This window comes from Balaenoptera musculus, chromosome 21 (genome assembly GCF_009873245.2).
Source record: "Balaenoptera musculus isolate JJ_BM4_2016_0621 chromosome 21, mBalMus1.pri.v3, whole genome shotgun sequence".
Lineage (NCBI taxonomy): Eukaryota > Metazoa > Chordata > Mammalia > Artiodactyla > Balaenopteridae > Balaenoptera > Balaenoptera musculus.
In genome coordinates this window covers 33490617-33502582 of record NC_045805.1, presented here as the reverse complement: position 1 = coordinate 33502582, position 11966 = coordinate 33490617, and the positions used below count along the sequence as shown (strand labels likewise).

The following is an 11966-nucleotide window of genomic DNA, read 5'->3' as shown; positions in this document are numbered from 1 at the left end:
CCCCAAAGCCCCCGCTGCTGCCCTGTCCGCGGATTTTCTCGTCGCTTCCCCCGCCCTCACCTCCAGACCGTCTTGCACGCCCTCCACCCGCCGTCACACACCTCCAGTCCCACGGCACCCATGTGGGGAATCCCAAATCACCCAGAGCTGCGCAAACACCTAACAGGAGGGCTCTACCTTCTTCCCACCCGCGCTAGTCCGTGTTCCAGAAGCCAAGTCCTCGCGATGGCTCAAGTCAGAGAACCAGACTGCTGCTGGGAAGCGTGCTGCTCGGGCCCCCAGCCAGGGGAGGGCGCGTGAAGGAAAGGACCCCGCAATTCAGTCACCATCGAAGACAATTTTATTTACTCACAGAAACAAACCCGGAGCCCCGTGGGCGGCTCCAGCTCCCCTCGTCCCACCCCTCCCCCGCCCTGGACCCGCAATGCCGAGCTGACCGTCCTCCCCGCCCCGTGGTAGCACGTGAGCTGCCACAGCAACCCGGTGAGGTAGGTGTCGCCACCACCCCCCCAGCCCAGGGGACAGCGGGGCAGCCGAGGCCGAGCTGGCAGAGTGCGGCCGGAGTGGGAGGTCCAGCGGCCCAGGCCGGGGACCGTTAGTCTGCCGAGGGCCCCTGCAGACCACACGTTCTCTTCTCGAGTCTGCGGGGCCCCGAGGCTGCGCCTTCCTCGGGGCCGGCCTGGCCTGGCCCGGTGAGGTCCCCGCCCGCACGCGGGCCTCGGGGACAGACCACACCCCGGCTCCCGAGTGGGGATGGCAGGCTCTGGCCCAGCACTCAGGCCGCACGGGCACGGTGGGGAGGGGACTTTAACGGCACTCCTCCCGTGGACTCGGCGGAGAAGGAACAAGAAGGCAGCTCGTCTTGGGAGCGGCCCGGGCGGCTCGAAGAAGCCCGAAGAGTCCAGTGCGCGCGGCGGCCCACGGCGCCTGCGTCCCGGGCGGAGGTGGCCCGGCGGCAGCGCGGGCTCAGGACCGGCTCCGGTCCTCGTGGTTGCCAACAATCATCTTGCTGTACAGCTTCTGCTGCTCCTCCTTGAACGTGTCCTTCACCTTCTCCCGCTTCAGACCACCGTCCCTGACGAGAGAAGGAGAAGTGCTGGATGCAAGAGCAGAGAAGCCCCGCTGCCGCCCCGCGCCCCGGCCAGACGTGCCCCCCACCGGCTGCCCGCGCCGCTCCCGCCCGGAGAAGCCCGCCAGAGACGCAGCAGCTCCCTCATCACGGTGGCTTCGGAAACCGGCCCTGGGCCTGCGGGACCCACCCTCTCTGCCTTACAACTCTCACCCCTGCCCTGGGGTCAGAGCTCACTCCTCTTATCCAGGGTACTTTCTAATTGCTCACACCTGCCAAGGAGTTAAAAGTTCTTTCTGCTCAAACATTCATCCTCACCTTACAGAAAGCAAAGGAGGCCCTGGCTTTATGGAAGGTGAGCCAAGCTTTAAGAAATACTAGGACTTATAATGAATCTGTAAAACTGATCTGCAAAATAAAATCTGTATAATTCAGATCCCGGGATTCTCCAAATTCATGCAAATGAACACAACGGAAAATACAAGTTCTTACTGCTTCGTGCTCAAGGGATGGTCCTGTAAGGGAATGGAAGTAACGCAGAATTTGGGGCTAACCACCCATCTCCTCCAATAGTCCCAAAGAAATCCTCTAAACGTGGATTCGCTTCTTCAAAGTCTCCCCCCACCTGACGCCCCAACGCCTTGCCTGCACCCTAGAATCATCATCATCTTCAGTGACTGATGCAAAACCAAGCCCACCGCAGTCTTTCTCTTACACTTTGAGTGTGGAGGCGGGCTGGTAGGAAAAGTCTCTGGTGAAGCCCTCACCACCGGACCCGCCTTACCCTGGGAGCCCTGACACCTGCCACATCCTTTAAAATCCCCAGCAAAGGCCTCCTTTAGAAAGCAGCCACCCTTGTCTTCGTTGGGCTTCAGCGACAGGGAACGTGGGCCAGTGGCTAAACATTCAAGCCGGTCAGACCTGAGCTCAACATGCGACTCCAGGGCTTATTCTGTGGCTTTGAAAGACAGTTACTTAACCTCTCCGAGTTTCAGTTTCTCATCTGAAAAATGGCAGTAAGTTTTCCTACTCATGGAGTTACCCTGAGGGTGAGACGAGATCATCAGAGCAGCAGCAGCACTGTGTCTGGCACACTTGGCGCCCAATAAATGTTAGCGTTTTTAAAAAGGGCCAAGCAGACCTAGAGACTGCCATACCGAGTGAAGTCAGTCAGACAGAGAAAGACAAATATCACGGTATCGCTTATATGTGAAATCTAAAAAAAAATGATACAAATGAACGTATTTACAAAACAGAAGTTGAGTCAGGGATGTAGAAAACTTAACGGTTACCAAGGGGGAAAGGGGAGGGGAGGAATAAATTGGGAGACTGGGATTAACACATACACACTATGATATATAAAAGATAACTACTACGAAGAACCCACTGTATAGCACAGGGAACTCTATTCTGTGCTCTGTGGTGACCTATGTGGGAGTGGCGTCTGGAAGAGGGTGGATATACGCATATGTATGGCCGATTCACTTTGCTGTACAGCAGAAACTAACACAAGTGTAAATCAACCATACTCCAATAAAAAAATTAATTAAAAAAAAAAAGGGTTACAGGGCAGTTTAAACACCCACTCAGTCAAATGTGCTCCAGAGCTGACCCCTGCACTTAAACCTAAGGGTCCCAGGAGGGGGGATTAGCCCCCCTGACCCAGTGTTCGAGCGCATCAACCTCCTGTTAGCTGGAGTATAGCCACCTCACACCCTAGTGTAAGGGTCTGCAAACTACGGCCCAAGGGCCGGATCCACCCGCCGCCTGCGTCTGTAAGTGGAGTCTCCCGGGCACACGGACCCCTGGACTGTCTCTCGCTGCTTTCCCGCTACGATGGCAGAGTCAAGCAGTTGCACCAGAGACCACATGGCCCAGAGTCTAAAATACGTACTGACTCTTTTCAGAAAAAGTTTGCCAACTCCGGCTCCAGTAGGTAACAAGCTACAAAAAACCAAAACTGGTCTAAGGAAGGTCCAATTTGCCAAATACACGAGATGAGAGAGCCCAATGCCCGTCCGAGGTTTCCGGGTTGGCACGGAGTCCATGCCCGCAGAGACAGGGCTGTCCTGGTGCGCAGGCGGACTGTGTCCCCAGGAAGGGGCGCCAAATCCACCGCTTCGTCCAAACATCCTGGGCTTCTGAGAGTGAGTCAAACTGCTGACTCTCCAGGACTGGTGGGCTCGCTCTCCACACCAGGGAGAGGAGGATCCTTCATAAATGGAGTCCACCACCCAGCACCCGCTTCACACATTCACGTCCTCCTGGACTCGGCTGGTAAGATCCGGCTCTGACTCACCACAGCAGGTCCACAAGGCCTCCCTGCCTGGCAATGGCGGACTTCACCCTGTTTGCGAACTGGACGGCATCCTCCTCGGCCTCTCTGGTCATGGGAGGCAGGTACCACACGCTGCAGACGATGGCCCAGCTGGTCATCATCCTCAGCAGGTACGTCACCATCCCGTACTTGCTGCTGTTCCAGAAAGCATCACCGAACTGGGGGTCGTACTGCAAGACAAGGGAACGCCGGACGGTGAGAAGTCAGGAGTTCTAACGTGTGCGCGCATCAACGGCAGCTTTGCTGAACGTCCCCGCCACGTCCGGGGCAGGGTCGGTACTAGGACGCTGCTCCCAGCCCCCTACGCGGACAGTGCCGCAGGGACCCCACACCTGGGCACGTGTGACACCTGGCAACATCCACCCCCGCGCGCAGATCACTAAGGAGGACCAGCAGCTTCCTCCAAGGTCCTCCCTCTCTGAGCCAGGGGCCTGTCTCACTCACAGGTGTCTATCGTCTGTTCTTCAAGTCCTCAAGCACGTCCGCAAACAGAACAGGAGCACATCCTCCAGAGATCCATGCCCCGAGTCAACAATCCCCAGCGTTTCACCCCACCTGCTCCATCAACTCCTCCCGCCACGTCACACACTCACAAAGACTTCGACACGTACCTCCCCAGAGAGAGACTTTCTTACACAACCGCCAGCTTTCAAAGATCGCTTCTGGTGCCCAGACCAAGGAGAAAACAACCAGAAAGCTCTGCTTGTGTCACAACACTTCTAACGGAGCTGCCTGTCTGAGGGGGCGGCGCTGCCCCGAGGAAGTGGCAGTGGCCACGGCGGGCGGGCGGGCGGGCGTCGGATACTGTCACCTGCCAGCCGCTCTGAGGCAGGCGAGGGCTGTGCCTCAGGGGCATTTTGTGGGCCACGTGGCCACAGCTGCGACCCTCGTTCTCCCCAAACAGAAGAGCAAGTGCAGGTGAGCCGGGAGGGAGAGGTGCCGCAGGAAGTTACACAAGGGGCAGCAAGAGGAACCGGTCCCTGAGGAGAAAGCCTGAAAAGGGTCAGGGCTGAACTGCCACTGCACGTCTGAAGGGCTCTCAGAGACAAGCCGTCAGATGGAGTGCGTGACTGCGACGCAAAGACCCGGGACCCGAGTGAAAAAACCAAAGGAGACGCAGTTTCACGAGCGGTCTCACAGGACCCAGCTGCCACCAGTGTGGAGGACGCCCCTCCCCGGAGACCCTGGGAAGGGACACCGGCCAAGGTGCCCGAGTGCAGGTTCTTACACTTGGGGGTGAGGGGGCTCGGTTAGAACTATATGATGTTTTTCAGGCCTTTCAAGCCTAAATTTTATGATTCTCAGAATAAAAAGTAGAGAATTTTGCCTAATTGCACACCTAACTATAAAATCGGTATGTAACTACAGAAGGCTTAACGGGTACGTGTTATAACACCACGAAGAAATGTGGGAGAAGAACGAGTCTTAAACAGGAGCTAGTGTGTGTGACTGGAAGAAAGTGCTGTTACAGTTTACACAGCATGATTGGAGAGAAACCTTTGCTGAGGGCTGATTCTCTATTCCATGCTGGGCAGACACCGTGCAGAGAAAAACAAGGCAAAAGTTCAAAACAGCAATACATTCCCCAAAGTCAGACAATGGCTTAATTTTGGTGGAAATGTAACAAGAGCTTTAAAACTGCTAAGGTCATACAAGTTTGGTTACCGATGACGTCTTCACAAAAACTAGAGAAGTATCTGGGAAGCAGAAGTTCTTAATCACATGTGAGCTTTAATAAACCTGCGGGTGGAAGGAAAATTTACACGCCCGTGTTCTGGAGCGGGCATAACTGTCTAAGGGTCCACGTTCCAAAACTGGTGAAGGGCAGGCTCTCAGTGTGGTTCCCGACCAGCAGCGTCAGCAGCGCCCAGGGACGGGTCAGAAACGCAAGTTCAGAAACTCCGGGCGTGGGGCCTTTTCACAGCCCCACCAGGTGATGCTGATGCAGCTGCACAGAAGCGATGCTCTGGAGTGAGCAGGACGGGCTTCTGTGCAGCAGCCGGTTTTTAATAAACACGCAGGGTGAGGCACTGGGCTCCCAGGACATAAACTGCAGGACGGCACGCACGCAACGCAAACATCTCTCCCCGTTCCCACACCCGTGGCACACACTACGAACAGAACGTTTTCTGCTGCTCCAGACCCAGCATCCTCAACGAATCCCGTGGGCGGCCCTGGTCCAGGGACCTGTAACTGTGCAGCCACTCCTCGTTCGCCATCCCTGCCCTGGTGCTCGGCCTACCTGGGAAAGCAGCGTTCGCTTAACCAAGAAGAACCTCCTCCCCCAAATGCACCAGCAGTGCTGCCAGGTGACAATGAGGAATATTTCTTCAGAAGCCTTTGCAGACAAAAGACGCTCGCAAAAGTATGCAGACTAAATTCTAACAACAACTCTGACTCACTCTTACCCCGATCTGAGACGTCAACCTAAATACTCTAAACATAGTGACAAAGGCTGTGTTTTTTTTGGAGGAAGTAGTGTAACAGCATTCTTTTAGAAATAATTATGTGGATCTATTTATAAAATCAGATGGATACGAGGGGGGAGAGAGAGGAGGAGGAAAAAGGGAAACTGGCTGAGTGCGATCCAACTTCCTACGCGAGTTTGGACTCTCAGAGGTTCAAGTTCCTAAAAGGCGGGGCAGACTAACAGGTTCGTTTAAGGCCCCTTTACTTTCAAGAGTAGCCTTCGGTCTGTCAGATGCCACGTTGAGCCACGGGAGCCACAGCAGCAGGGCTGTCTCTTCCTCCAGCAGCAAGGACACATCTGCACCTACCCACCCTCACCTCTGACCGACCAAAGGCACAGACCCAGCTGGGCAGCCCCGTGCCCGCAGGAAGCCCCTCAGGTGGACTGCCTTGCATACCCGCGGGGCTTAGGAAGAAAGAGGAACCCGTGGGGGAGATGCACCAAGCTCAGGGCTCCGCAGTGTGGGCTGCTCCATGGAGAGGGGGCCCAGCTCCCCCCTGCGCGTCACGGCGGCCGCGGCGATCACATGGCCTCAGAGGGCTCGTACCTTGATCGCGACGGGGTAAACTGTGGCTCCAATTTCAAAACTTCCCTTTTTGAACATCATCACAGATGTATTGTTGATGCAGGTTCCTGAAATGCAGGAGAGAGTAAAATGCTGTTTCCTTCGGTCCTTTACCCCAGAGATTAGGAGTTCAAGGATTAAACATAATAATAAAAATCACTCTAATGGCTCTTCAAAGAGGATAAACCCGTCATCTCCCCAGCTCCTGAACGCACACTGAAAACATGAACAGACTACTGCGCTGCTTCCTCTTCTCTTCTTATAGGACCGTCTTCCCTGGTTCCCACGGCAGCCCAGATGAGAGGCCAGAGGCCCCGGCCGACTCGGGAGGGCCCAGGGAGGACTCCGCAAGAAGCTCGAGGAGCCCATCAGCAACACTACAGAAGGGGCTCCCGCGGCGGGGAAGGCCACACGACAGCACTCTGAGTCCATATTCTGAATCCTCTGAGTCTTCAGTCCCACGACCAATCTAAAGGGCCCCCATGTTACTCAGTGAAGACAGGTACCCCCAACACGGGTGAGGGCCTGGGCTCCAACACGACACTGGACTCACCCTCCTGCACGGCCTCCCCACACAGACGCTTACCCTCCGGGAAGATGAGGATGGGCAGCTTGCTTTTATCCTGCACGTGCTCAGTCAGCCTTTACAAGAGGAAAATAAAACGAAGGGTCAGACAGCCTCATGTCCGTCATCATCCAAATGCATCTATCAATACCCTGTCTAGACGTGACGCTGGATGTGGTATAAAAGCGGGTTAGCAAATACGACCCTCTCTTTTATAAACCCACGGGCTAATAGACAAAACTCCCAAGGACAGGGAACACCGGATGATTACTACTTAATGTGCACAGCTGTTCAATGAAGTACGTGAGTCTGTGCACAGGGGCCGTGGCTCAGACCTAGGACTGTCTAAAGGGCTCACCCTCCACAGAGGCCGGCAAAGAGCAGCCTCGAGAAACGCTCACCCCCGACTTCCTACAGCCATGCTGGGTGGGACCCGCAGCCCCCGAGACGCAGCGCAGGGAATTCAGGGACGACCCACCATTCCCGGGGAGCGGGTCTCGGCTGAGGCTTGCTTCCTCTCAATTTACGGCAAAGCTCTCGCCATCACTTGCACGTTTACTTTTTTTTTTTTAGCTGCACTCTCTTCTGTTGCTTTAAGTGTGTTTTCATTTGTGACAATGAATTCATTTTGAGATTTTCCTAGATCCCACATGCATGCCGCAACGAAGTTTGCATGCCACAACTAAGGAGCCCGCCTGCCGCAACTAAGGAGCCCACGTGCTGCAACTAAGGAGCCGGGAAGCCGCAACTAAGACCCGGCACTACCAAATAAATATTAAAAAAGAAAAATCAAATCGCATTAAAAGTTCATATAGTGTTCATTACAATGGGTACAAGGAATAAAAAAGGTTACAAACATTACTACCTTGGGTTAGTAATAACACTAGGGTTTTGATACTTTTTATACTCCATGTTTCAAAAAAAAAACTACTATGAAAGCAGCTGGGGCTCAGTGGAGAAGGCTGTAGAGGCACAGCTTCCCCTAAGCGCAGACTGCGTGTCACTTGTTTACCTTTTAGCCACCAGGTGGCGATCCTTCACTTCCGAGCGCTCGAACCAGACATGGGGGCAGGCCTTCACCATGGCTCTCTGGATGACGCCCATGAGGCCGCCGTGCACCTGCCCCACCTGCTCTCAGACAAAGGAGCAAGGGCAGCGAAGCCGTCCTCACGCAAGCCCCCAGGTCCCCCGAGACACGGACCCCAACCTCTCACCCCGTAACGCTTTATCAGTAACCACAGGCTCTCACTGTTCAGAAACCACCATTAGACTCTCTGAATTTAAATTCTCCTTCTAATCAGTGATACCAGAGATGTGTAACTATTAATAAAAACACAGCTGAAAACCCTAAAACAAACCGTGAAGCGGAGCACACCTGTGTCCAAACGCCCTCCCTGGGCAGATTATCCAAAGCCCCCGAGCCCAGTGCCTTCAAATCCTCCCTCCCCACTTTCACCCCTCCCCACCTTCACCCCTCCCCACCTTCACCCCCCCACCTTCACTCCTCCCACCTTCACCCCCCCACCTTCACCCCCCCACCTTCACCCCTCCCCACCTTCACCCCTCCCCACCTTCACCCCTCCCCACCTTCACCCCTCCCCACCTTCGCCCCCCCACCTTCACCCCTCCCCACCTTCACCCCTGCCCACGCCGCTCACTCTGCTCACAACATCCAGGTCCCAAGGAGTCCCCAAGGCCACAGTAACAAAGGCAACAACCTAGGTCAGGCCCGTGTATAAAAACGTGCTTACCTGTTCACACCCTTAAGAAAGAGCTCCCAGCCCTGACCAGCCTAAAGCCTTACCATGGCGTAATAGCCGTCACTGGCCAAAATGATGACGTCAATGGGAGATGTATGATTGGCCACGCAGATGCCGCCATTTCTAGGCCGGTTCTTCCTGCGTTTAAATTGTAGGCAAAGCAACAAAAATCAGTGTGAAACAATTCATCTGGAACTCACGCCTGGCCTCGGCAGCTTCCTAATGGCTCTAACGACGCTCTGAGGGCCCGCGGGCCGGCTGCCAGCCCCTCGTGTTCCGCCAGCGCCACCCCTCTGTCCCATCCCGAGCCCCCTCACCTGTCGTGGTAGGTAATGATGGCCGTCAGGGCTCGTACGCAGATGCGATAGCACATTAGGTGAACGTGCTTACTCAGGAACTCCTTAAACCTGCGACAACAGGACAGAGATTTCTGTTTTTATTTTTCATACATATAGGAAGACAGGAAAAGGTGCTGAGTCCAACCATCTAACCATCACTGCCTATGGCCTTTATGACTGCCAAGTATTTTTATAAATATTAGTGTTTATGGTAAAGCTCTGTATTAGCATCTTTCTGTCTACAGATAAAGAAAGAAAGAAATGATGAGGGCTACTCAAATTCACCTAAGGTAATGGGCTTACAACGCACAGCCCTAGAATTTCCAGCACACCTGAGTCTCCTAGATTCCTTTCCTTCTTGCTGGTCAACACCCAGAGGCAGGGCAAAGGCCAGAGAGTCAAACCTCCCCACCAGCCGGGCAAAAGAGAGGTTTGCCAGCCCCATAACTTCCCAGAAGGAGCCAATTTCTCTTACTAAAAAAAAAAAAAAAGCAAATAAACAAAAAGGCCCTACCTACACGTCTTATCCTCTTACCAATTCATCAACACAGTAGAATGCTCAAAACTCAACAACATGCTATAAAACCTGCTAGCCCTGGACACTACGGGCTTGTGGTTTCTCCCTTTTGCCTTTAAAATGGGAAGAGTGTGAGGGCTGGAGGGCAAAAAGAACACAGTCACAGATCAAGATCAGTTGGAAAAAAACTTTCCTGCCTATGTCATTGCTGTCGCTGGGTTACTTTCTCCCTCTAAGAGTCTGTGGTTTGGGTTACGCCCAAAGAAGTGGCCTGGCCTTCAAGATGGGAGCCGTCCCCCAGTACCTGTAGACTCGGATGCCCGCGCTCTGCTCACCTCCCGTTTGGCAGGTATCCCACCACCGTTGTGCCCACCACCAGGAGGCTAATCCCCGTGAAAGCAAGAGCTATCCTGTAACGAGAAGACAAGTTACAACACAGCAGACAAATCTGTGCCCCGAGTACAGAACTGGACGTGTGAAAATGGAAGTGGGCATCACGAAAACTCCCCGCAAGATCTGATCACCTGGACCCAGACAGGAGTCCGGGTCCCTAGAAACGCGGCCAGGCCTATCAGAACCAGAGGGCGTTCTGCTTCCAGAGTGGCAGGACACCATGGATTTGGCGTTCAGCCGACACCTTCTCCACGGGCAGTGGCAGCAGCCAGAAGGATGGGACGGTCTACTGATGGCTGTGCCGCCCTCAGGCACCTGCTGCCCTGTGGTCTTACCCTTCCCTTTGGCTTAAAACCCTGGCAGAAGCCCAGCTTCGCTGTGAAGCAATAGGAAGTAGGGCCCGAAGGTACCAGCAGCCGGCAAGACATACTCAGAATAGCACGTGGTACAGAAACACTGGGAGATCAATACTGCCTCTGTCCTGGAGAGGAAGCTGCAGGAACAGCATCAGCCAGGCCCGGGGAGGGGTGGCCAGAAGAACATCGTGTTCCCCGTCCCTGTGTTTAGTCAGTCCAGACAAGCAATTGGTCTTTGAGAAACCCAGCTACGTCTGATACGCAGACAATCCGAGGGCCCTTAAAGGACAAGCCCCGGTGCAGCCTTCCGAGAGCCAGATGGCCTGGCCGGGGACAGAACGGTACTGTCCTCCTCTCTAAAGCGGGAGAGCGAAGCGGAGGGGCCGGGGGCATGGGCGGGCAGACCAGGCGTCGGGCTAGGCCCTGCCTCACCTGAGGGGCAGGAGGAAGCAGTACCGAATCAGCACTCCTAAGCCCCAGAGCACCGTGAGCCGAAGGCTGATGTACTGGAAGTTATAATTGGTCCTGCTCAGCAAGTTCCAGGACTCCAACTCCTCTGCCGAGAACCTCTTTGTCACCTCATCGTCCATAATGGTCTCCACCCCTTTCCGGCAGAAGTAGAAAATGTCAGAGAGCTCAAACTCGAGAGTGTTGTCCAGAGCCTTACTGCTACCACTCCGGCGAATTTCTTTGATCTCTTCTTCTAGTGACGTGGGATCTTTTGCAATGATTCCTGCAAGAGAACAGCCCGGTCAAGCGGCCCGCTGGGAGAAAGCACGCTGGGAATGCTCGGGGTGCTCACCAGTGGGGAGTGGGGGGCGGGGCGAAAGCACGCAGGCACGTAGTTCCGGGGGGGCCGCTGGGGAGGGGGACGGAGACCCCGTCTTACCGTTGGTGTAGGGCTTGTAGAGCTGGTGGTTCTTCTCCTTGGCTCCTCGCTCCATCCTCAAGGTCGCCCACTGCGGAGGGAAGAGCCACACACCGCGATGAGCCCCCTTCTCGCTCGGGGGCACCTCCACTTCCGTTCCGTGCCAGCCTCAAGCCTGGTCCCCCGAGAGCGGACTGCGGCCGAGAGTGCACTGGTTCTGAAGGGAAACTCGGAGCCCTCTCCTCCTAGAGCACACCAGTCCCAGATAACCTGGACCGAAAGCCACGTCCCCGGCGGGCACGAGCTGGGAACTAGGGCTGGGCTGAGCTGCTCGGGCCTCGCCTCTCATGGCCTCCTGGGTCCTTAAGGAGCCAACAGTCCACGGACCTCAGGGGTTCCTTCGTTTCTGCCAAACAGCAGCGCTTCACCAACAGCAAAACCAAGCACGTTTTAAGCTTCTGCCCGCCACCTGGTGCTGCCCGCCTCCCAAATTATTCCAAGAAAGCAACAACTTTAGTTTTCGAGTCGATAAAGGATTTAAATAATATATATGTCTGGACTGCCCATTCACCCTCTGAGTAACCTCTAACAGGAGACCCCACAAACTTGACACAGAAAGCCTGAGAGTAGCTTAGTGTTTAAAAAAAAAAAAAGGTGTTAAAAAAACAGTATTTGGAGATAAAAAAACAAAAACAAAAACAAAACTAGGTTCAAATCCCAAGTTTGA

General features: G+C 54.7%; 1 protein-coding gene across 7 annotated transcripts in view; it reads right to left on the bottom strand.

Annotated features, from left to right (window-relative positions):
• Nucleotides 1–405: 405 nt before the first annotated feature.
• The window catches only part of GPAT4 (glycerol-3-phosphate acyltransferase 4), a 31397-nt gene continuing 19836 nt past the window's right edge, over nt 406–11966 (bottom strand). For 4 of the 7 annotated variants that reach the window (XM_036838690.1, XM_036838693.1, XM_036838691.1 and 1 more), the window contains 10 exons: nt 11261–11330; nt 10804–11104; nt 9958–10032; nt 9085–9174; nt 8812–8905; nt 8020–8135; nt 7029–7084; nt 6425–6510; nt 3369–3577; nt 925–1075 (listed from right to left, as the gene is read on the bottom strand). In XM_036838690.1, coding sequence (XP_036694585.1) covers nt 967–1075; nt 3369–3577; nt 6425–6510; nt 7029–7084; nt 8020–8135; nt 8812–8905; nt 9085–9174; nt 9958–10032; nt 10804–11104; nt 11261–11330 — 1206 coding nt within the window. In that variant the 3' untranslated portion in view covers nt 925–966. Of the gene's footprint in view, nt 1076–3368; nt 3578–6424; nt 6511–7028; nt 7085–8019; nt 8136–8811; nt 8906–9084; nt 9175–9957; nt 10033–10803; nt 11105–11260; nt 11331–11966 lie in introns of all 7 variants that reach the window. The other 3 variants (XM_036838695.1, XM_036838696.1, XM_036838694.1) reach the window with 2 other exon arrangements.